The sequence below is a fragment of the Rutilus rutilus genome (assembly GCF_951802725.1).
Source record: "Rutilus rutilus genome assembly, chromosome: 14".
Classification (NCBI taxonomy): Eukaryota; Metazoa; Chordata; class Actinopteri; order Cypriniformes; family Leuciscidae; genus Rutilus; species Rutilus rutilus.
In genome coordinates, this window is record NC_140219.1 from 7,612,873 (window position 1) to 7,636,553 (window position 23,681).

Consider the following 23,681-nt stretch of genomic DNA (forward strand, 5'->3'; position numbering starts at 1 on the left):
TCAGGCAGGCGTGTCATGAGGCAATAGGCATCGCCTTCATACACTGATTTGAAGCACTGCTCCTTTCAAGCTAGTTTCAAATTCAGAAGCTACAAACTGTTGTAATTACTATTAATAGTCAGGGTTATTTTGATTAGGCCTAAGTCATATAATTATATACAGGAGATTGGCCGATGTAACACTTCAAATACAATGTCGTTTGTTTTGTTCATAAAATACTATATGTAATTTTACTCCTAACCATGTCCGTCCGACTCGTAAACGAATCGGTTTGGTCGGATCTTTTCATATTTTTTATGAATCAGTTGAACCGGTTCACAAAACCACCTTTTCAATCATGTACAATTAGTCAATTAATCAACCAATAAGTGAGCTCATCGTAAGAGCGTTTATATCTACGCCTTGAATGAATGACAGTTTTATCAATATTTATTCACAAACACACACATCACATGATGCAATGCGTTTGCAGCCCAAATAAATAAATGAATTTTAGTATTGTTTAATAATGTAAATGGAAACTGTATTATTTACTAAGATTAATCATGGCTTCAACAAACTGACCAAACTGAAGTCATGAAATTGCACCCTTATTTTCTTACACTAAATTGAATCGCTGGATTGTTTTTTCTTAAACGATTCTTTGAAGAGCACAGTTCAAAAGAACCGATTCATGGAAATTGATCTGACATCTAACACTGTTTCCTCCACGCCGCTAGGGCGCGCAACTGTTCATGTCACCGCACAGCGACACTTTTTCTACGATGTCAGACACTGCACTGACAACAACGTGCGTGTGTTGTGAATTGATATTCCACAAATGTTAATTTACCTCATATAGAAAGAATAGATAATACAACAAGGTAAGTGTAACTTCTTTTAGACATACGCTGACTTGATTGTGTGCCATAATAAAGACAGACGTTTACTTTACATTTTATAGTCCTATAAATGATTCTCACATTGAAATCAGTTATTTATTGGATAAATAAGAGCCTGTTGTCTATTTAAACATATCTATTTGATCCAATTTAGTGACACTGCATTGAGAAATTATGATACAACCATATATTGTATTTGCATCATGACAGTAACGTGTTTTTTTTAGACATATACCATGTCTCGAGTTACCTTGTAATCACTTAACATGGTATACACTACCAGTCAAAAGTTTGGACAGACTTTATTTTGTTAGTAAAGGGAAGTGACCAACAAATCTCTAGCATAAATAGGAATGTGTTTTAAAAGCATCCCAGGATGCACGTCATGAAGTTGATGTGGATACATGCAGTGCCTTTTCCACTATGTCATGTTAGAACATTTCATGTTATCAAATTAAATCAAGCAGTAATACAAAAAATAAACTCCTGTTTCAGATCTCATCTTGTTGAAAGCATCCATCCAAAATGAGAAACCTCAGCCTGCTGCAGCGCTTCAGATGTGTGGATCTTCCTATCCCGGGATCCCCGCAGTGTTTCACCATCAGAAGCGAGGATGGAACAGTGCTGGTGGCCTCCGAACTTGCCATCACAGAGTACGACCCACGGACCGGAGAGGTATTTCTAGATTAAATTTAAGTTTCCATAAGGGTTCAAACCCCAGAAGATTGAGAGACTGACTGACTTAGTGTCTAGTACCAAATAGCTATACATTAATCTTGCTGTATAATGTGCTTTCATAGGTTTATAAAGAGGTTTCACTGACGACAGATGACTATCTCCCAGAGGATGGTAGTGGGCTTGTGGTGGCAATACAAGATTTGCCAGATCAGGAGTCAGTGTGTGTGGCCACTGCCAGTGGTGATGTGATTCTCTGCAACCTCAACACCAGTCAGGTGATCATTCATTTGATCTAAATGCTCTTACATAATTTTTTTATTTTTTTATTAAACATGTGTGCTCTAACTGTGTGTTAATAATTTCTCTCTCACAGTTGGAGTGTGTTGGCAGTGTGGACAGTGGTCTAACCGGTATGACTTGGAGCCCAGACCAGGAGTTGGTGACTCTGACCACAGGTCTGTATCTCTAGCAATGTTATTTTAGAATCATTGAAATACTCTAACAATGTTAACTATGGTTTTAGTTAACTATAATAACCCTACCTCTCATCAAATTTCTGTGTAACTCAATTAGTTCTGTTTAGAAGTGCATAATAATGACATTTTGCATTGTGTCCATTTGTGTCTTATACGACATATCAGGTCAGGAGACCATTATCATGATGACCAAGGACTTTGAGCCAATAACGGAGGTTGCAATCAATCAGGATGACTTTGGCGAAGGTATAACTAATAAAAGTTTTCATTTAATGCTCAGTATCATTAGGATTGAGTTATCGTTTAAATGTTAGTCCGATTCTTCTTATCGATTCCTAATTTTGGATGTGAAAACAGCGGTGTGATGTTCTTGCACATTAAAATGACTTTTTTTTGTGCGCTTTGGATGAGTGTGCTGCATAGAAAACAGTGCATGGGTCTTCTTGCGCTTCTTGCGTTTCAAGTCATTAAAATGCACACAAAGGAATCAATAAGAGGAATCAAAATTATAATTTTATAACAAGGATCCAGTTCCTGACCTTAAGTATCCAATTCTAGAATTCCCAACCGTGAATATCATGCTTTCATGCAGGTGACTTGTGTTCACTGCATATGAGCAGATATAGTGCCTGATTGGTTATTTTGCTTCTGTGCATCAGATAAGTTCATCACAGTTGGTTGGGGGAAGAAGGAGACTCAGTTTCATGGCTCTGAGGGCAAGCAGGCCGCCCAACGGAAAGCAGCAGTAAGTTTAGTATTGTTCTACTTTACCAAACCAACCCACTGCAGCCAGCAAGTATGATACCGAGCTGAGGATCACCAGGAGACCATTGGCATTTCAACCTGTTTTGAATATGATCCTCCTTCTCACCTAGTTCTGATCCACTTTCACAGGAAGTGCAGCCTGCCCTGCCGTGGGACGACAGGAAGCCAAGGGTCACTTGGCGAGGCGATGGGCAGTTCTTTGCCGTCAGTGCTGTTTGTCCCAAGGCTGGTGAGAATTTCCCTTTTTACGGTTGTTGTTGCATAAAAAAGTTTGTGACTGTTAAAATATAGCTGCGTTTTTGCTTCAGGTGCTCGAAAGGTTCGTATCTGGAACCGAGAATGTGTCCTGCAGGCCACCAGCGAGGTCGTTAACGGTCTGGAACACCCTCTCTGCTGGAAGTAAGACATCCTGAATGTCTTTTAACTTTTCAAACTATTTACAGAAAATCAAGCGTAGCATCAGTTCTGGCAGGTCACGTTAGTCAAGCTCGCATCAGCTGATCCACGTCTACCTATAGGAATACGACGCCTATCACTGCATACATGTATAAGCTCCTTCAGTATTATCAGCAGCTATCGCGTTTCTCAGGAGCTAATTACCCTCCTCCATCCCCAGCTCCTCCTCTCATCAGTCAGGATTTGGCATTCTGATTCCCCTTGAATCAGAATAAATTCTTGAATTATGTTGTGCTTTAAAATCTTGAATTAATGATATCTTCAGTACATTTATGTTGGTTCTGTTCTGTTGACCCTAAAGGGGGGTATTGCTGCTCACCCTGCTCTTATCCATGCTAGGCTGCATGGATGCGCAGGGAGTTCTTGCCCAGAACAGACCATACCGCCAATCCAAACTGTATGCTAATTGTCAATCGTATTCGACGATAGTGGTCCTGACAGAAAGTGAAATTATGCCCTTTTACCCATCATTTCCTGCAAGTGCTGTAAATATTATATTAAAATTAAATATTAAAAAAGCATATTTTTCTTGTAGACCCACTGGCAGCCTGATCGCTTCCACACAGAGACACCCTAACAAACACAGCGTGGTGTTCATGGAAAAGAATGGACTGATGCATGGAGATTTTACACTGCCTTTTGGAAAGGACCAGGTCAAGGTAGATATTAACTCCTCTAGTGTTGTCAAAAATAAAACATTTGACGATACCAGCATTTCCCTCTTGCATTTTGAGCGTTGTTGAACGGATTCTTAAACACCTCTGATTAGCCATTGTGTTCACACGCTCAACATATATATCTCTGATTGGCCACTGATGCCGATACTTTTGACAACACTGAACTCCTCTCTATATGATTTTTTTTTTTTTTTTTAGATTCAAGCTATAAATCATGGGGAATAAATATAAAAATGGTCTGTGTTTTGCAGGTGAAGGAGCTGCTGTGGAACAGTGACTCTACTGTACTAGGGGTTTGGATGGAAGACTTGAAGCCTGGAGAGATCAACCATCCCAACACATACAGTAAGATGCAAATCAAACTGCTTTGCATATTCAGTGATGGGGTGAGTAATAATCAGTGGTGCTGATTAGGGCTGCATGATTAATCAAAATAAAACCGAAATCGCAATATGGCTTCGTGCAATTATCAAATCACAAAGGCCGATATAATTAAATAAATATATGTGCTGTTTTTTCATGTTACTCATTATCCGCCAGTATTTTCATTCTCACATCATCACTTTTGAGTCACTTTTACATGCATTTGGGAAAACATGTTCCAACCAATCTTCCCATACTTGTAATAAGAGCTTATTAACAAGAGTCAGATGTCCATAACTATTCGTTTTGTAATGTAATATAAAATTATTATTATTATAATATTTTTAAATACCTGTTTTTTATTTTACAATAACATATTATAGTAGTTTTTTTATATTATATTTCTTATTTTGTTTTTATTTACTATTTTTATATATTCAATAATAATAATAATTATTATTAATTTTATATTATTGTATTGTTTCTTTATTATATTGATATATAATCACAAGATTTTGTCCAAATTGTGCAGCCCTAAAAAACAAGCACAGCATACCTGGAATTCTATTTCTTTTTTAAATCGCAATAAAGAATTTTCATCAGGAAAATCACACCTAACCCCCCTCTCCCCCCCAAAAAATGATTAAGTCCTGGTGATGATACTCATTATCAAGGTTAGGGCTTTGGTTTTAAACCTCTTGACCTATTTCTTTCACAGTTCAGCTGTGGACTGTTGGGAATTATCACTGGTATCTGAAGCAGAGTTTGCATTTCGGCAATGAGCCCCTCAGGGCTCCGGCGTGTGTGTGTTGGGATCCGGAGAAGCCCTTGCGTCTCCACCTCCTGACTCGAGGATGGGCCAGCTACACCTACGACTGGGGCTGGAGCACTCAGCGCAGCCATGGCAATGATTCCCATGACAACGCCAATGTGGCAGTGATTGATGGAGGTAGGCATGGCCATTGTCCAACTCTTGAATAATTGACGAATCACTGAAATGTTGTAAACAATGCACTATTTCTCATTTGTGTTGTAAATAAGGCATTTTAACAATTGATGATTGAAGTGAATGGTTTCAGTGTTTAACTAACATGTGTTTTGCAGATAAAATTCTGGTGACAACATTCCGCCAGTGTGTGATCCCTCCACCTATGTGTGCGTTTGAACTTCAACTTCCTGTTCCTGTCAACTTGGTCACCTTCCATTCTCAAGCCCAGAGGACCAATGAGCTCGCAGCTCTCACAGCCGATGGGCATATTTATGTTTACGGGGAAGGTGAGTCATACTCGAATTTGAAACTTTTATCAGAATTTAAAACGTCAATATCATGTTATGTAGGATTTATTCACTTGTGTTTCCTGTATTCAGGTGGTGGAGTTGAAAATGGAGGTGTACCCAGGGTTCTTGGCTTTAAAGTCATCTCAGCACCATTAGTCTTAAGAAAGACATACAGGTACAGGATGATTTTGAGTTTCTCCAATCTTTATTTAACAAGAAGATGCCACTGAATAAGGAATATTTTTTGATCGTCTTTGATTTCTATGTAGCTGTAAAAGTAAAAAAAAAAATAAAAAAAAAGAATTTGAAAGTCTCTTATGCTCAACAAAGCTGCCTTTATTTGATTTAACATACAGAAAACATACAATTTAAAATATATAGTAATTTCTATTTTAATACATTTTAAAATGTAATTTAGTGATGCAAAGCTGAATTCTCAGCATCATTACTCCAGTCTTCAGTGTCATATGATCCTTCAAAAATCATTCTTATATGCTGATTTGGTGCTGAAGAAACATTTATTATTATTATCAGTGTTAAAAAACACTTTCCCTACTTAATGTTTTTGTGAAAAAAATCTTTAATGAATAGAAAGTTCAAAAGAACTGTCACGTTTTATCAATTTAATGCATTCTTTGTTGAATACAATTATTTTTTTCTTTAAAAAATAGTTTGGATGACAAACTTTTGAATGGTGGTGCAAAATATATTGCATTTAATGAATATTTTAATGCAGCTCTAATAAAAACATTTTCGACAAATTTATGTGAAATAACCTTTCAGAGCAAAAAAACTAATATATTAAATGTCTTTTTCACTGTTTTCTCAGAGACCTGTGCTTGTGTAGAGTTTTAAGTTTTGTTATTTTCTCAGTCAGGCAAGCAGATTGATTGAGCACTACTGTGTGACTATGACATGCAGCCTGTATTCGGTGTGCTGATGCAGATGTGTGTGCAGGGTTGCCGTGGATCATGGGGAACCTCTAACGCTGCGCTTGCTGCTGTGGTTGAGTGAAGATTTGTTTTTGGCTGTGGCCCACGGAGTGTGCTTGACACGCCTGCTGAAACTGACCCCATCAGACGGCCATGACCCCAAGGACACACTGGAGATCAGGTGCTGCCTCTAAAATAACGAACTCCTCCGGTCTTGTTCACACTTGCATTTAGTGTAGCTCACACAAAGACAGACTGATCTAACGAGCATAGACATGAGCTCAGGGGCTGAGAATTGTTCAAACTTGTGAATTTTTTAAACTCTGCACTTTTGGCAGTGTCTCTTTTTCTTACATTCTTGGTGTTGGTCATTTCTCAGGTCAGAAGTTCCTGTGGATGGTCATGTGATCAGCTTGTGCCACAGCCTCAGAAATGGCACTGTGGCCCTGCAACTTGAAGATGGACAGATCCGGAAACTTCTTATGGGTCAGTCAGTTCATTAATTGTAACAGGAACTGAAAATGGCTACAACACAATGTATGTTTAATCATGTTTTAAGTGTTTTTTTTTTTTTTTTTTTCATATGACATATATAAAGGATATTAATGCTAGAATATTCCATACAGACTCTTCAGAGCTCAGTCTAACAGAATGGAAGGATTCAACTGGCAATACCATCAACTTCCCCCGGCCTTGTGTTCAGACGGCACTGTGTTCCCTCAGCGGAGAAGTAAATACATATATTCTCCAGACAGAACTGAGTTGTCGGTCATGCTTTGCCCTTGAATTACAATAAATGCTTCATGAATTTGTCTTTTAATAGGAATACTTGATAGGCCTCACTGAGAGATCACACCTCTATATCGGTGACTCACTGGTAGGTATGAGGACCCCAAAAATGAGAACAAGGATATAAATTACATTACATTTGTTGTGTTAGTGACAACATCTTGGCTGTTATGCTCATTAGAGTTTCTCTTCCACAGGTGGCTTCCAATATATCTTCATTTGTAGTTTATGATGACTTCCTCTTGCTCACCACACACTCTCATATGTGCCACTGTCTCAACATCAGCACGCTCTCTGTAAAAGGTACGTGTGAACGCATCGAAGACATTAAATATGTAAATATATATCATATAAATATACACTACTGTTCAAAGTTTGGGGTTGGTAAGATGTTTTGTTTTGAAAGAAGTCTCTTATGCTCACCAAGGCTGCATTTATTTGATCAAACAGTAATATTGGGAAATAGTATTACAGTTTAAAATAATTGTAAATATAAAAAACAAATTCAACATTAATTTAGTTTTTTTATTGTAAAATGTAATTATTCCTGTGATGAATTTTTTAGCATCATTACTTAAGTCTTCAGTGTCACATGATCCTTCAGAAATCATTCTAATAATGCTGATTTGCTGCTCAAGAATCTAAATGTTTGGTAGCATTATAGATGTCTTTACTGTCATCTTTGAAAGCATTAAATTAAGACCCCAAAACTTTTGATCAGTGTTTTATCTAAATAGAGGTATATAGAAATGTAAATATACATGTATGATGTTATTGGTGTCCCTGCATAGGTCTGCAGTCAGCTCTGAGCTCAGATGCCAATCAGAATGATGAGACTGTAAGAAAGGTGGAACGAGGCTCTCGTATTGTTTCTGTGGTTCCCCAGGACACCCGACTCATACTGCAGGTGAACAGAAAGTGATTAAGTAATTATCTTTCTAGGAAATGAGCCACATCCAAGCATCAGAATGACATATGGTGCGTTCAAGTCATGTTGAAATGACTTGTATTTACGAGTTGAACTCACATAAACGCCGTAAATAAGTCGTAGATACGAGTGAGAACTGAGAAGCTCGGGATTTTCTTGAGTTGGGGGCATGTCAGTGAGAAACATGGTGGAATACCACAATATTTATAGGAATTTAGCAGTGACATTGTCTGGCTTTTTTATTTACAACAAAATAAGCGAATTCCCTGCACAAAATATAATAGCGTTGTAATATATCAATACAATATGCAACAATAACGTTTATTGTGGCAATGTGGCTTCATAAATTAATAAAGAAAAATTAAAAAGCAGCAGCATCCTGGCATTGTGTTTTTCATAGTGTTCATAGGCAAGCACCATTCACATTTTCTCCAAAAAAAGTCTATTTGTACTGAATTTGTGGTTGTTTATTTCAGAATATTTGGTGGTGTGTGTTTATATATATCGTCACCTTCCTAAAATAATTGCCTAAGTCGTTTTCTCATGATGCTGGCCACCTCTGGTAAAATCAGATCATGCAGTTCTACCCCTGTAGTGTAATGGCCTATGTCAGGAGTGCGACTTAGGCCGTTTTATTTTGCCTAAGTCAAAAGACAATGAGGCTTAGGCAATTTTACAAGCTTCTCATGATGGCAGCTGCATCAAGAAGAACGAAAATCTACTCAACCTCTGAAGCTATTTTTCAGCTTTTTGTGTTTTCTGAGAAACCTGAAAAAATTACTTAGGCAATTATTTTAGGAAGGTGACAATATATATTTTTTGTTGTTGCTTTTTAGATGCCACGAGGGAACCTGGAAACCATCCATCATCGGGCTCTTGTACTTTCTCAGCTCAGAAAATGGCTTGATGGGTAATTTACATTTACAAAAACTTCACACAGTGCTACGTAAACAAAATGTGTACTGATCTTTTTAAAAAAATTCATATTTCCACATCGAAAAATTCATTTAATTTTTATTGTATTAGTATTTTAAAATGTAAATATATTTCTTTATTTTCTGTTCAAAAAATAACTTAAGATCAAAAAGATAAATGAAGTGAACCTGGTTTGAATCGATTTGAATCATTTTAATGTGTTTGTTTCAGTCTCAGATTTAAAGATGCTTTCGAGAGTATGAGGAAGCTGAGGATCAACCTCAACCTCATTTATGACCACAATCCCTCTGTGAGTGACCTCACTCTGATTTCATTTCCTTTTACAGTAACATCTAAATGCATTCTTCTACACCATAGATTGCATTTCCTCTCAGAGAATAGTACTAAATTAATAACACCACTGCCGTCCCCCTCCATCCCATGAATCCTCTCACAGGTGTTTCTTGACAACATTGAGATGTTCCTGAAACAGATTGACTCCATCAACCACATCAACCTGTTCCTCACTGAACTTAAGTAAGTATTTAATGCAAAGGCATTGATTAAATCTCTTTTGGTGTTTTCATGATTTATCTATTAATTTAAGTATTTTGTCATTCATAGAGAGGAAGACACCACCACAACAATGTACCCGAGTCCTTCACGCTCAGCCTCCAGTACAGCTTCAGGAAAGAAGGTGGACATCGTCTGTGATGCCTTCCGGTCCACAATGGAGACTCTCGACCCACAGAAGTCAGTTCCTCTGTTATAAATGATACATATGTTTAAATAAATTTCAGGAAGTACAGTATAGTATAGCCCTTCTACTTCTACTTTTTTTCGATTACAATTAAGATTACCGGTAGATTACATTTCACACACAGTGTATGCCAAGCCCTTTTCTTCCTCCTCTGACATGCTTTAATCTATACACAGATATTGTTTATGTATTCTTACATCACACGTGAGAAAAACTACACCAGAACTGGAAATCGCTCTACAGAAGGTCCATGAGTTACGAGGTGAGCCTCAATAGACACATAATCAAACATGTTTGTTTACTGGGCTTGAGTCGGTTACATCTGTGTGCTTTTGTGCCTAGTGAACCCCCCCAGCGGCTCCAACAGCGTGAGCGCAGAGGAAGCTCTGAAGTATCTTCTCTTCCTCGTCAATGTAAACGAGCTGTATGAGCATTCCCTCGGCACCTACGATTTTGGCCTAGTGCTCATGGTGGCTGAAAAATCTCAGAAGGTCAGTCAGAAGATTCCCACTCTGATATATCTCAACTCTTACATGTTATATTATATCTTGTTATATTTTTTTATTATATTGTAAAATGAACAAATGCAATTCTTTAAATACATAATGAATAAGATTCACCTTTTCACAAATAAGCAGCCATTTCAAATATTTGTATTACTACATTACATTATTCTATATTATAAGAACAAATTCAATTATGTAAATACATAATGAATACAATTAATCATTTCACTATATTATAGTCTATGATACTACACATAATGAATAGTTTACCTTTCCATATATAAGCAGCCATTTCAAATATTTGTATTACTATATTATGTTTTAGATTATATATCAGAAGCCATTTCACATATAATATTTATATTATATAATAGAAAAGAACAAATTACAATTCTGTAAACATAATGAATAAAATTTATCATTTCATATATAAGCAGCCATTTCACATATTTGTATTATATTGCATTATTTTATATTATAAAATGAACTAGTACAATTTAATTAATAAATAATGAATAATATAATATAATAATAATATATAAATACATATTTGTATTCCTATAATGTATCATATTATATAATTTTATATTACATTTTATATTATAAAATGATGCAACACAACAGGCACTTCCAGCGTTTTTGATGATGAGATCTAGTTCTAGTTTCGGCACACATCTGTTGTAGACGCTGTTTTGTAGTGGTTTATAGGCTTCTTCTCAAACATGTAGGACCCTAAAGAGTACCTGCCCTTCCTGAACATGCTGAAAACCCTGGAGCCAAACTACCAGCGCTACACCATCGATAAACACCTCAAGAGATACAAGAAGGCCTTACATCACCTCAGCAAGTGTGGTAAGGGCCTTGTAGGATGTCTCTAGTGAATACAACACCAAATATTCACTGTTGTCTCCATGTTTATTTCTCCTGTTCGACCTCATGTTTTCCAGATGAAGAACACTTCACAGAGTTGTTAAACTTGGTGAAAGATCAGAAACTGTACAGTGATGCTCTTGAGCTCTATCCTTCAGACAGTGAGCAATACAAGGCAAGTTTTATAGATGGTCCATATTTTTATATTTGTAACATTTTTATTTTTCCCTGAAGTCCGTTAGTCAAGGTTTGTCTCACCTATATATATATATATATATATATATATATATATATATATATATATATATATATATATATATACACACTGCCGTTAAAAAGTTTGGGATCGGTAAAATTTTATCTGCCTGTTATGCTCACCAAGGGTGAATTTATTTGATTAAAATACCACAAAAAAACTGTAATATTGTTAAATATTATGACAATTTAAAATAACTGTTTTCTATTTGAATATAGTTTAAAATGTAATTTATCCTTGTGATGCAAAGCTGAATTTTCAGCATCATTACTCCAGTCTTCAGTGTCACTACAGATACACCGATACCATCTGCATGTTCTCACTCTCTCTTCTCTCCGACGGCGAATTGACGCACACCCGCTTCCTGTCACTCGTCTCATTCACTTCGGCTGAATAGTGCTTGTTGTATTGCGCATAATTGTAGTCATTCCCGCAGTGGACATAAAGCTTGCACATAAAGCCGCCTCTCAAACAGCTCTCGAGTACCAAATGTACCTCTTTTTCATGGCTTATTGCGCTTAAACGTTTAAATACATACAAAATTATGTCAAATGCCCATCTTGCCAAGTATTCAACGTAAATTTACATTTACATTTATTCATTTAGCTGACGCTTTTATCCAAAGCGACTTACAATTGCTATATATGTCAGAGGTCGCACGCCTCTGGAGCAACTAGGGGTTAAGTGTCTTGCTCAGGGACACATTGGTGTCTCACAGTGGATTCGAACCCGGGTCTCTCACACCAAAGGCATGTGTCTTATCCATTGCGCCACACCACGTAAATAGAGAAAACGCACGTTGTGTAACAGTATATTAGATCTGTGCATAAGCTCTTAAAGTGACAGCATCCTAATATAGAGAAAATCACTTGCTGCTCTTGACTGAATAACTTTTGTAACTTTAATTGTAAGCATTATGATTACTTCATTTCTGTAGTATTTCTTACCTGAATACTACTGTTAGACCCACCTGAAAAATGTAAAGCCATGTTTATTTCATTTGTTTCTTTATTCTATTGTATTTATTTGTGCTATTGTTTGCAATTTGTTCTTATGTTATTACTGACTGTTACAACAACAAAAAATAGAAAGAAAAAGTAAAATGTAGTTCAAATAAAGCCTCCCTGTTCTGTGTGTAAGCTATTACAACAAAAGTACCAAACTTATCCAAAAATTCTGAGATAATAACAAATTATCTGCATGGCGGCATATCTGGCAGTTTTCCCTGTGGTATCGAAAATGTTATCGAATATCAATATTTTTTTAAGGTATCGTATCAAAGTTGGAAATTCCAGTATCGTGACAACACTAGTCTGAATACTCTATTCTGATTGGCTGGAATGTATGCATTGAAACCCTTTAATGCACAGGTAGTTCTAAGTCAGTTGAATCACGTGCTGCTTTCATTGAAGCACACACACACACACACACGTCACTCGCACACAGAGATCGGAGATCGTCAGACAGAAACAGGAGAACAGAAACCCTGTGACTTTCATTAATTCAGTTAACTTAAAATAGCAATGCTGACATGATCTTGACCCTCGACCCCTGTGATGTCATCAGACCCTGAGCGTGGCCTATGCAGAGCATCTAGTTGAGCAGCAGCAGGCGGAGCTGGCGGGACTTCTGCTATGGAGATGTGGAGAGACGACCCGTGCCCTGCAGGCCTTCGTTAGCTGTACGAGCTGGAGGCATGCCCTCGCCGTGGCAACACACATCCCGTTGCCATCCGAACAGCTGGCACTGCTCGCCAGAGACCTGGCAGGTAAGACCTTTCTGCTATGTATCTATGTTTCCTACTGAGATTACGAATGTCCGTAAGCCATCTTGTGTGTGTGATGTTTTCAGAGAAACTTCTAGAGGCCAGAAGGCACACAGAAGCCGCCCTGTGTTTGGAGCAGTATGCTAAGGTACACTGCATATTTCATATTCGTCATAGTTCTGCTCTCCAAGAATGTGCTGTGCTAATGTCTGTGTGTTGTCAGGACTGTGAGGAGGCGATATCCGCTCTGATACAGGGATCTGCATGGGAAGAAGCGCTGAGATTGGTGAGCCTGTTCGTTCATGTGTCTTTATTTATCTGTTATTATTATCAGGTTGTAATGTTTATTATTGTTGTACTGGATTACTTGATTCTGATTGCAGCATTGTTGCTAAACTGTATAAAATGATCTGTAATTAACAACATACTGTATACCAACAAATAATAAATGAACTACATATATGCTCTATCATTCAAAGGTTTGGTCAGTAATTCATAATTTTAGAAATTAGTTTTATTCAGCAAGAATGCATTAAATTGATCACTAAAGACATAATGTTACAAAAGATTTCTATTTCAAATAAATGCTCTCATGGGATCATGACACTGGATCATGTGACACTGAAGACTGGAGTAATGATGCTGAAAATTTAGCTTTGATCACAGGAATAAATTACATTTTAAAACATATTCAAACAAATGTAAATTTTAATAATATTTCACAATATTACTGTTTTTGCTGTGTTTTTTTTTTTTTAAATCAAATAAATGCATCTTTGGTGAGACTAAGAGACTTTTAAAAAATCTTATCGACCATACTCAGTAGTGTACGATATATATATGAATTATATACTACTGTTGAAGAGTATGGTCGATAATGTTTTTTTTTTTTTTTTAAGACTCTTATGTTTCTATGTATCATAACTTAATTTCTTTTTTATTTCTCATTTCAGATTTATTTGTACAACAGACAGGACATCATTGAGACAAATCTGAAGTCTGCTCTTTTAGATGGTAAACCATCATATTTTACTTGTCTTGGCATTGACCTGTTTATTTTGTATCATATTTTGTGCTGCATCTTAACTGTACACTTGGTTTGCCTTTAGCTCACAGTAATCAGACGTCCTTCCTGGAGTCCCAGAAGACTTTGTTCATCCGCCACAAAAACCGTCTTGCTGTGGTCCGAGAACTTAAAGCCCAGGCCAGACTTGAGTTATTTGGTAAACAGGAAGTTGTAATTATATCCATTTCACATGTTTGATCTCATCATATATTTTAATGAAGAGCTTTAATGTTTAGTGTATGTTGATGATGTTTCTGTCAGGACCACTATTGTCAAATACGATTGACCATTAGCATATAGTTTGGATTGGCGGTATGGTTCTGTTCTGGGCAAAACTCCCTGTGCATCCATGCAGCCTAGCATGGATAAGAGCAGGGTGAGCAGCAATACCCCCCCTTAGGGTCAACAGAACAGAACCAACATAAATGTATTGAATGTTTTAATTCAAGATTTTAAGTACAACATAATTCGAGAATTTATTCTGATTCAAAGGGCACTCAGAAGGCCGAATACTGACTGGGGAGGGAGGAGGGTAATTAGCTCCTGAGAAACGCGATAGCTGCTGATAATACTCAAGTCAAGTCAAGTCACATTTATTTATATAGCACTTTTTACAATACAGATGGTTTCAAAGCAGCTTTACAGAGATAACAGGACAATGCAACAAAGTTTGTTTCCAGAAGAAAATAGCGTCACAGTCCAGCTTAAGTAAGTTCAGTGATGTTTCATTTTGTTGTAAAAAACGTTATTTAGTTCATTTTTTTATATATATATATATATATATATATATATATATATATAGCCGCTCTGGAGAAAACCGTGATGCCATCGTCCAGCTCAGTTCAGTTCTCATATAATGGTGTCAATGCAGGCAGATCAATATTATTGTTGAATACTAAATTCAATTTTAAATTTAATGTCCCCAACTAAGCAAGCCAAAAGCCAATGGCAACAAAGGTGAAAAAAGGTTTTTGGTTCTCCCAACCAAAAACCTTGGGAGAACCCAGGCTCAGTCGGGGGGTTCTCCTCTGGCCAACGAACGAACAGTGTGTGATTTTGATTCAGGCAGCATTATAGGTCAGGAGTCAGATTGGATTGGAACAATCAGAATAAAGGAGCTTATATACAGTGATAGACATCATATTCCTATAGGTACAGTAGACGTGGATCAGCTGAGAGTCAACGCTACGCTTAATATTCCTTAGTCACATGCAATGTTTATCAGGACACTTGGTTTTAAACTATTTCCTGTTGCTCACTGACAGTCCCTTCCTGTTCTATTTCAGATGAGGATGGTGCTGACTGTGCAGATGCTGAACTCTACTCTGAGGCCAGCAGCGTCCTGACCGGCAGCCATCTTGGCTCAAAATACTCCCGCAGCAACTCTCGCATTTCATCGTGAGTGACATCACTGCTACCACTTCACTTAAATCAGTGGTCTCAAACTCTGCCCAAACCTAATTAAAGAAACCTGAACCAGCTAATCAAGGTCTTCAGGATTACATGGAACTTCCAATAAAGTTTGAGACCACTGATTGAAATGTTTCAGCAGCTCAAATGTCAAGCTAAGTCTGATGCAGAGATTGAAATTTGTCTGCAGGAGGTCGTCTAAGAATCGTAGGAAAGCAGAGGGAAAGAAACACAGTCTGAAGGAGGGAAGCCCATTTGAGGACATCGCCCTCCTGAACGCACTTATTCAAATGATCACCATTGTTGATAGGATGAGAGGTGAGCCGAAGAAAAAAACATTATACATGCATATATATATATATGTGCTAGCCTGGTAATACCAAACTCTGCTACTTCGCTTTGCTTCGTAGACAGAGTCTGGAAGGGCGTAATAGAAAAGCGTTTTCTTTCTCGCAGGGGGAGTTTAAAGGTTCAGCTAGTCTGAAGTTTAAAATCATTGGTTACCCGTAAGCCAATCACACACCGTTTGGTTAAGAAGTGTGTTATGCGCCGACTCAGCCACATTGAACTTCAACTGTAAACACATGTATGATGCGAAAACAAAACTATCGAGCGAAATACCGGAGTGAACATGGCTGTGAACGACTTTTGCAGATTATGTGAAGTAAAACTACGCATCCACGGTACAATCAGCGTCTACGTCACGGCTCTCAGCCCGCCCTCTGTTCGTTGATTGGCCGGCTGTTTTGAGGCCGGAGGAAAACTGAAAGACAGGTCGATATCTCAGACTGAGTACAGAAGCGAACTGAAATTGAACGGAAGTACGAAGTCTGATGTAGTCAGGCTATATATGTGCATGGTTCAAGTAAAATCTGGCATAAACAATTGTAAGTCAACAACTGTAAGCAATACTTATGCATATACATAGTTATACATACATGCATACAAAAAAACCCCCATCATTCACACTAAAGTTTGTAAAGGAAAGGAATTGTGAATTGTTCAAGTAAAATCAGGCATCAACAAATGTATGGGTAACAGTTTAATGCTAAATTTGGCATAGTTTGACTCATTGTATCTTTAAAACGGTAGAGAACTGACATGATTAAGATATTATTAAGCTGTATTCTGTGTGTGTAGACCATGTGATTCACACTGATGATTGTTGTTGTCTGACCCTGCAGAGGAAGTTCACAGCCTGCTGAAAGCTCTGGTGCTCTTCCAGTTTGACGGTCCGGCCAGCAGCCTGCAGAGAGACTACAGTGTCCTGCTGCAGCTCATGGAGACGGCCCTTCCAGAGATCTGGAGTGAGAACCTGCAGCAGGGCCAAACTCCAGTGAGTCACACACAGGCTGTCCTTAACAGCTTTTTTTATGTATTTTTTTATAGCTTAGCTCAGAATTAGTTTGTTGTGTACTGAACTTTTATTTTATTTGGAACTTGAGATTATTGGAATATTCTGATTTCCCTCAAAGAATGTTACATTTAAAAAATATAAATTTTTTGTTATCTATTTATTACTATGTTGTTCAAAGTTACTTGTCTCATTTCTCTCCGACCCTTAGAATTGTGGTCTAAAATGTACTTTTTTTTTTGCACTTGTGAATCATGTTTCTTCTCTCTCCAGCTCACGGGTCCTAACTCAACAGCCAATAGCATTACGGCATCATTTCAGCAGCAGAGACCCGCTGTGCCTCAGCAAGGTAAAGAGTAACTCTGTACTTTCAGTGAGGATGTTTCATTCATGTCACCTGTTTTAAATCTACACTTATCCTTTTCACTCCTCAGACGCAGAAGCCCTGACCGCTCCCAAGATGAGAAACACCTTCAAGTGGAAACTCAGCATTCTCAAATAGTTCGCATGTGTCTTTAGGTCTTTTTTTGTTTTGTTTTAATTATTGTATTTTATTCAAATAAAATGTTTGCATTGTTTTATGGGATATTATGGATGAATTAAAGTTTATAAAATGTTTTTTTTGTCTTGTGAGCTTGATTGGATAGCTGTAATTATCATTTAATATAATTATTCATCATTTACAATCAATTATATATTTGGTCTTATTTTTGTTATATAGAGTATTAGACATATATTCAGTATAAGAATCGATGCAAAACATTTTTTTTATCATTAATACAAATCTATTATTTTAATTTGTTATTAACCTTACCAGTCAGGGATCACTGGTGATCCCAGATTATTTTAGTTCAAAATATGTTTGAGCTTATATATCTCAATATTAATAACAGTCTGGTTAATTTTGAGTCTTGAACTATAAACTCTCAAGTGTTGGCTTTCTAAATGTATGTGTGTTATGTTTCTATTCAGAATTACTTATGAGCAGTAACCTTTTTATTTTGGGCATTTCATGTATGCAGCACTTGCCAAAATTGGGGGTGACTGGGAAGGGGTTAAGCCCCATAATCTAACCTAAACTAACCAATGTTACTTTTGTCAAGTTAATTTTTAAAATTTGATCAGTTTGCATTAATCTGAAAAATAACACTTTAATTTCTGCAATTAATATTTGCTTTAATCTAGGCCTTGTTTATAATTTTCCTGTAATGTAGAATGGCTATAATTGCTAATTCTCAGTATTGCAATCAATGATACTGGCCTTCATTCATGGCACTTAGAACAACATTCAACAAATTTGATTAAAAATATCAAATATTTAAATTGCTGTCTTTGTGTATTTCAACATGAAAATATTTTTATGATTACAAATTTTAATGTCACTTGACATTAATCACAAATATTGGTTAGGCTATTTTTTTTTTTTAACAATCTACATCTCTAGCTTTTCAACAGTCAACAGATACAACTACTTGCAGTCAAATGTTTTAATGGACAGAGAAAAAAAATGACAAGAAAAAACAATTGAAAATGATCTATTGTTGGATCAAAAAAACTTGTTACTATAAATTACAGATTATTCCATTAGCCAAATTTGACACTGTAGAAAAAAATGAAAAAGTTATCCACTGCACTTAAAAAAAACAGGTATATACACAAAAAGGGATAAAAATAGGCAACATATTCTAATTGTATTCTCCCGCCCCATCTAATCAGGATCCGCATCTCGATGCCACATGTTTTGTTATGGCTTCCAGAGTTTGAGGAGCCCATCCTCACTGTATGTGGAGATTAAATTCTGGTGTGGGTGGTGGGCAATGCCAATAACATCCTTCTCATGAACCTGTCAAGACACAGATCAAATAATCAGCATCTACAAATCCTTTTGTGCATGTTCAATGTGATTTTTTTTTCTTTTCTTATACTTAGAGATATATATATATATATATATATATATATATATATATCTATTATATATATATTTTGGGATGGAAGATTAAAATTAAAAAAGTAAAAATATTTTTTACATAAATATTTTAAAACAATACTTTTGGAAACCAAGATTCTAATATTATTTTTATTTGTATGAATGAATGAGGAGAAAGATGGACTGAAAAGAGGGCTTACGGTCAAGGTTCTCTCTAGTTTTCCTGTGACTGTGCTGAAACAGTAAAGCACAAAGTCCTCTCCGACACAGTAGATCCACTCGCCACGTGGAGACAGAGTACAGCACACAAAATCACCTCCCTCTCTCTTACCAGAGCTGAAACTCCTCACAATCTGCAACAGGAAAAAACATCAGAGATTCATAATGCACAGACGGACACATAATTTCAATTCTGTCATCCTCTTTCATTAGCATTCATGAGTCTTGACATCCTCACCTGGCCTTGCATGTTCATGATGACAACAGTGTTGGATCGGTTACACACAACAAAATGCTCTGGGTTTTTGGGGAGCTGGATGACATTGTTAACAGTGATGTCTGTTCCCGCAGAGGTGCCTAGAGACTTAAATGTGCTGGTGCATTCTGAGGTCTTCACGTTCCAGATCTGGGAGAAAGGAAATACAAAGCCAGAATTTAGATATTCACCTTTACATTTTATGAGATCTTTACTTGAGAGATTTGAGAAAAGACTAAATAGGTAATAATTTCAACAACATTACCTTCACAGTTCCATCAGATGAGGCGCTAATGACGTGATGTCCGTCAGGAGTAAGTGTGGCTTCATTTACAAATGAAGTATGACCTCTGAATTCCTTCAAAGACTTGCCTGATTTTAACCCATGAATCCTATTTAGAAACAAACACAAAGTTAATTTTGCTGTGGTTTTTGTGAAAGCTGAGGACAGTGATAACACTGACAGTGCTCACCTGATAGTCTGGTCGAAGGACGCGGAGAGAATCTGAGTGCTGTCTTTACTGAAGCTGAGACAGGTGACTCCTTTACTGTGAGCGCGCTCAAACCGCCGCAGACACTGACCGCTCTGAATCTTCCATACCTGGACAAACAGCAAAATAATCAATACATCAGCCTTCCTACTGTAAAAACAAAATACATTTTCATCCTGCTCAGGATTGTGGAAGCTCAAATGTGCTGTGTGAGAATGAACCTCATTGGTTCTTGCGGAAGCTCAAACGTGTTGCGCAACATGAGAATGTCTCGCGTCAAGCAAGCATGTCTCTTAAGACAACTTGGATAACCATTAGATTCATATGGATCTATTTTACAATCTCTTTCTGGATATTTTGAACAGTTAGAGTTTTGGGTGAACAGACTTTCAATGGAGGGACAGAAATCTGTCAGATTTCATTAAAAATATCTTCATTTGTGTTCTGAAGACAACTGAAAGTCTTGTGGGTTTGGAATGACATGAGGGTGAGTAATCGACAGAATTTTCATTTTTGGGTGAACTAACCCTATAATGACGGTTTTATTTATTTGTTCAATTTCAATAAAGTGTTTATGAGACCTTAATCTTGCCGTCTTGGGCTCCTGTGGCCAACATCTCAGTGTCCCGACTGAAAGACATGCACAGCACTGCGTCATCCATCATCATGAAGTTATCCTGAGCCTGATACTTCAGATCCTGTCCAACAGACACATGATCCATTATGAAAAACACGTACATAAACCGTTATTACAAACGCAGATGAATAAGCCTCAGGGTAGATTCACAGACCTTTCTGATTTTTCCAGTAGTGAAGTTCCATACTTCAATAAATCCGTCCACAGATCCAGTGACCAGATACTGGCCATCAGGAGAGAAGCGCGAGCACTCAACATGAGACTTCTGACCAAACTACAAAAAAAACAAAACAAAAAAGGTGAGAGACAAATTCATCTTTTGTAACTGTTGAGGACAGAAGCTGGTCAGTGTACCTTGATGTGTCTGGCCAGCTGTGTGGGGAATCGCTCCTCCTCTACATCCTTCACAGCTGCTTTACCTCTGAACAAATCAATGGTCATACCAGGAGGCAGAAGACCCTGATGCTGCTGCCACTTCAGAGACTTCAGAGAGAGAGAAACAGACAATTACCGTCAAATATAGTAATATAAACTATTTTTTTAAGTGTAATTCTCAGATCAGTGTACGGTAACATGATGAAGGGAAGTTTTGCTCACCTGTCCAAGCAGAGCCATCAGACGGGACGGCGGTACCACACTGACCTCACCAGCGAGAGCCTGAGCTATGGCTGCTCTACGCTTCTCCTTACTGCTGCCGTCAGGATAGGCCTACAAATAAACATAGCAGGTCACAAATCATCCAGAATGGAGATGCCTATTGTTGCTGTCAGGTGGAAACCTTGTATGTTCAAAACTGCTACTTTTCAGGAAAAGGAAAAAAAAGAAGAAAAAAAAACCCACTGTATTTTTTAAAATAATTAATAAATAAGAACGGCTGTATCTGAGGCTGCAAGTGCATCACATTACGTTTTCATCAACTTACAGGTCATAACGTTTATTGTAGCTAAGTGGCTGCTCAATTTTGTGTCATTTGGCCAAAATCTCATGTTATTAATAATGAAGTTATATGCACAGGCTATGACATTACTGGCTGTAATTCAACAACAAGTGGGGAGTGACATGACAAATGATCAAGACACTCTTCTCCGCACCTCAAATACATAAAACATTAGCATTTTATATATATACATAAACATTATATAGTGCTTCTTGAGTAAAAACGGTCCAAAATGTATGCAGCACTTCATTCACAATAGAGGCTGGGTGGAATTATAAGGTTTCACCGACAGTTTGAGGATCCAAAGGCTCTTTTTCAGAATTTTTTCATTGGTTAGATATTTGTAAAAACCCAGAGAAAAACGTAAAGGGTGACCAATAGTAATGATTCATGAAAAAAACTGAAATACGGAGATGCAAGGTTTCTGCCCAACAGTGACAATATTATGGTGTACTGAAGAGAAGCCTGAGGCCCATCGGTTTCATAAAGAACCGAAAATATTTTTACAATTATCATAATATAAAAGCTCTCTAATGTTGTGTTTTTATCTGCTTTTATCAACTAAAATCTTGATATCTTGATATCGTGATTTAATTAAATAATTATATTGTCTGTTGCGTGTTTCAGAGCAAAGTGCGTTCACACGAACGGCTCATGACACAGTGTTTTCAGTGCATTGTTTCAGATCCATCACCTCTCTGGGGTCAAAGTATGAGCGAGCCAGAAGGTTCTCCAGGTGGATGTATCGCTCAGGTTGGGTTTGTTTGAGCATGATCATGGGGTCCGTCTGCCTCAACAAAGATCTGGCAGCTCCCAACTCTCGGAGCTCAATCAGCTCAAGAACGACCTGTAAAAAGACCAAAAAAAAAACACTTATGATGTGTCCAATTATTCACTGATCAATCAAGGTTCCAAACTTATAAAAGTCCTGATTTTCTCTGCCTCTCACCTGTTCGTAAAGGTCAACGAGGGTCTTGTCAGGGAGTTTGAGGGACTGTATAGCCTGAAGTACAGTGTCCCAGTGACCGCTATTGATATCGGCCACAAAACTCTCAATACTGTCCACTGTGTTGAGGGACACTGTCGTCTCCTCCTGGAGTGTCACTAAAGTCTTATGCAAGTTGTTTTCCTTCAGGTACTGCATGATTAGACGGATCACGCTGGAGAAACATGACAAAAAGGCATTTCAGTAAGAGTTACTTGAAAGACAGTAGTGAGTGTATATATTAGGGAATTTTTCACCAAAAATATAAATAAAACAGCAATGTCTAGGAACATAACATTATATATATATATATATATATATATATATATATATCATATGTGTATTGTAATATTGCAAAAAATACACATATGATATCTACAATATAACACTAAATTGTTCTTCTAAAATTGCATAAATCAAAAGGTATTGCATATGGTCTGTTTGTTTCTAATTAAATAAAAGCAGAGAAATCTAGAGCTGTTTTTGCAACTAAAACCGGACAAAATACTAAGCAGGCTGAGCTTCAATACTTTAAATACCAAAATATAAAAGAGAAAAACGATCTAATATATAAACTTTGTGCAAAACCTAATCTCCTCATAATGCTAACACAGTTAGCCAGAGAAACAACCCAACACCTAAACGGTGCAAAAACCAGCCATCAAAAATGGTGCTCGTTTAAATGACACAATTATGCATTCATGTCATGTTTTCAAACACACAATTTTATTTACTTACTCTGCTGACTCTATTTCAATAGACATGATTGAAAAATGCTACTATTTCTGTGCGGAAAGAGAGAGGCTGAAGACACAGGAACGACACGCACGTCTTCTTCTACGGCTCTGAGTTCATCTGAACTAAACTCAAACAGCGACACCTAGCGGCTTCAAAAACATCCGTCACCAGATATTCCACAGACAAACTATTTGTTTTGAAATTATAAAAAGATTACATTTCATATTCACAAATCTTAATTTGATAATTAAATGTTTTATAGAGCGATTCAGTGAACCAGGCAGTACATTAACACCGTAAGAGACTCATTTAATAATAATAAATACAAAAAAAAAAAAAAAAAAAAACATTTAAAAAACAAAAAGG

General features: G+C 37.1%; 2 protein-coding genes across 2 annotated transcripts; one reads left to right on the forward strand and one right to left on the reverse strand.

Annotated features, from left to right (window-relative positions):
* The first annotated feature begins 744 nt into the window (after positions 1 to 744).
* On the forward strand, positions 745 to 17,743 carry elp1 (elongator acetyltransferase complex subunit 1). The gene is made up of 37 exons (XM_084430191.1): positions 745 to 863; positions 1,377 to 1,556; positions 1,682 to 1,834; positions 1,933 to 2,014; positions 2,201 to 2,281; positions 2,695 to 2,780; positions 2,930 to 3,029; positions 3,109 to 3,199; positions 3,792 to 3,915; positions 4,185 to 4,278; positions 5,015 to 5,245; positions 5,401 to 5,571; positions 5,665 to 5,749; positions 6,532 to 6,687; positions 6,886 to 6,992; positions 7,133 to 7,236; positions 7,330 to 7,383; positions 7,493 to 7,598; positions 8,087 to 8,202; positions 9,060 to 9,133; positions 9,370 to 9,448; positions 9,596 to 9,675; positions 9,763 to 9,891; positions 10,075 to 10,160; positions 10,241 to 10,389; positions 11,133 to 11,256; positions 11,352 to 11,449; positions 13,097 to 13,298; positions 13,382 to 13,443; positions 13,519 to 13,581; positions 14,249 to 14,309; positions 14,405 to 14,518; positions 15,648 to 15,759; positions 15,962 to 16,089; positions 16,956 to 17,107; positions 17,399 to 17,474; positions 17,560 to 17,743. The coding sequence occupies exons 2-37, from the start codon at positions 1,407 to 1,409 to the stop codon at positions 17,625 to 17,627; spliced, it is 3,948 nt and encodes a 1,315-aa protein (XP_084286317.1). The 5' UTR covers positions 745 to 863; positions 1,377 to 1,406; the 3' UTR covers positions 17,628 to 17,743.
* Positions 17,744 to 18,597: 854 nt separating this feature from the next.
* smu1a (SMU1 DNA replication regulator and spliceosomal factor a) lies at positions 18,598 to 23,463 on the reverse strand. The gene is made up of 12 exons (XM_084430192.1): positions 23,316 to 23,463; positions 22,542 to 22,752; positions 22,287 to 22,439; positions 21,253 to 21,363; positions 21,010 to 21,138; positions 20,810 to 20,929; positions 20,600 to 20,716; positions 20,001 to 20,128; positions 19,793 to 19,919; positions 19,510 to 19,677; positions 19,253 to 19,405; positions 18,598 to 18,968 (listed from the first exon to the last, which is right to left on the reverse strand). The coding sequence occupies exons 1-12, from the start codon at positions 23,339 to 23,341 to the stop codon at positions 18,870 to 18,872; spliced, it is 1,542 nt and encodes a 513-aa protein (XP_084286318.1). The 5' UTR covers positions 23,342 to 23,463; the 3' UTR covers positions 18,598 to 18,869.
* Between the last annotated feature and the right edge of the window lie 218 nt (positions 23,464 to 23,681).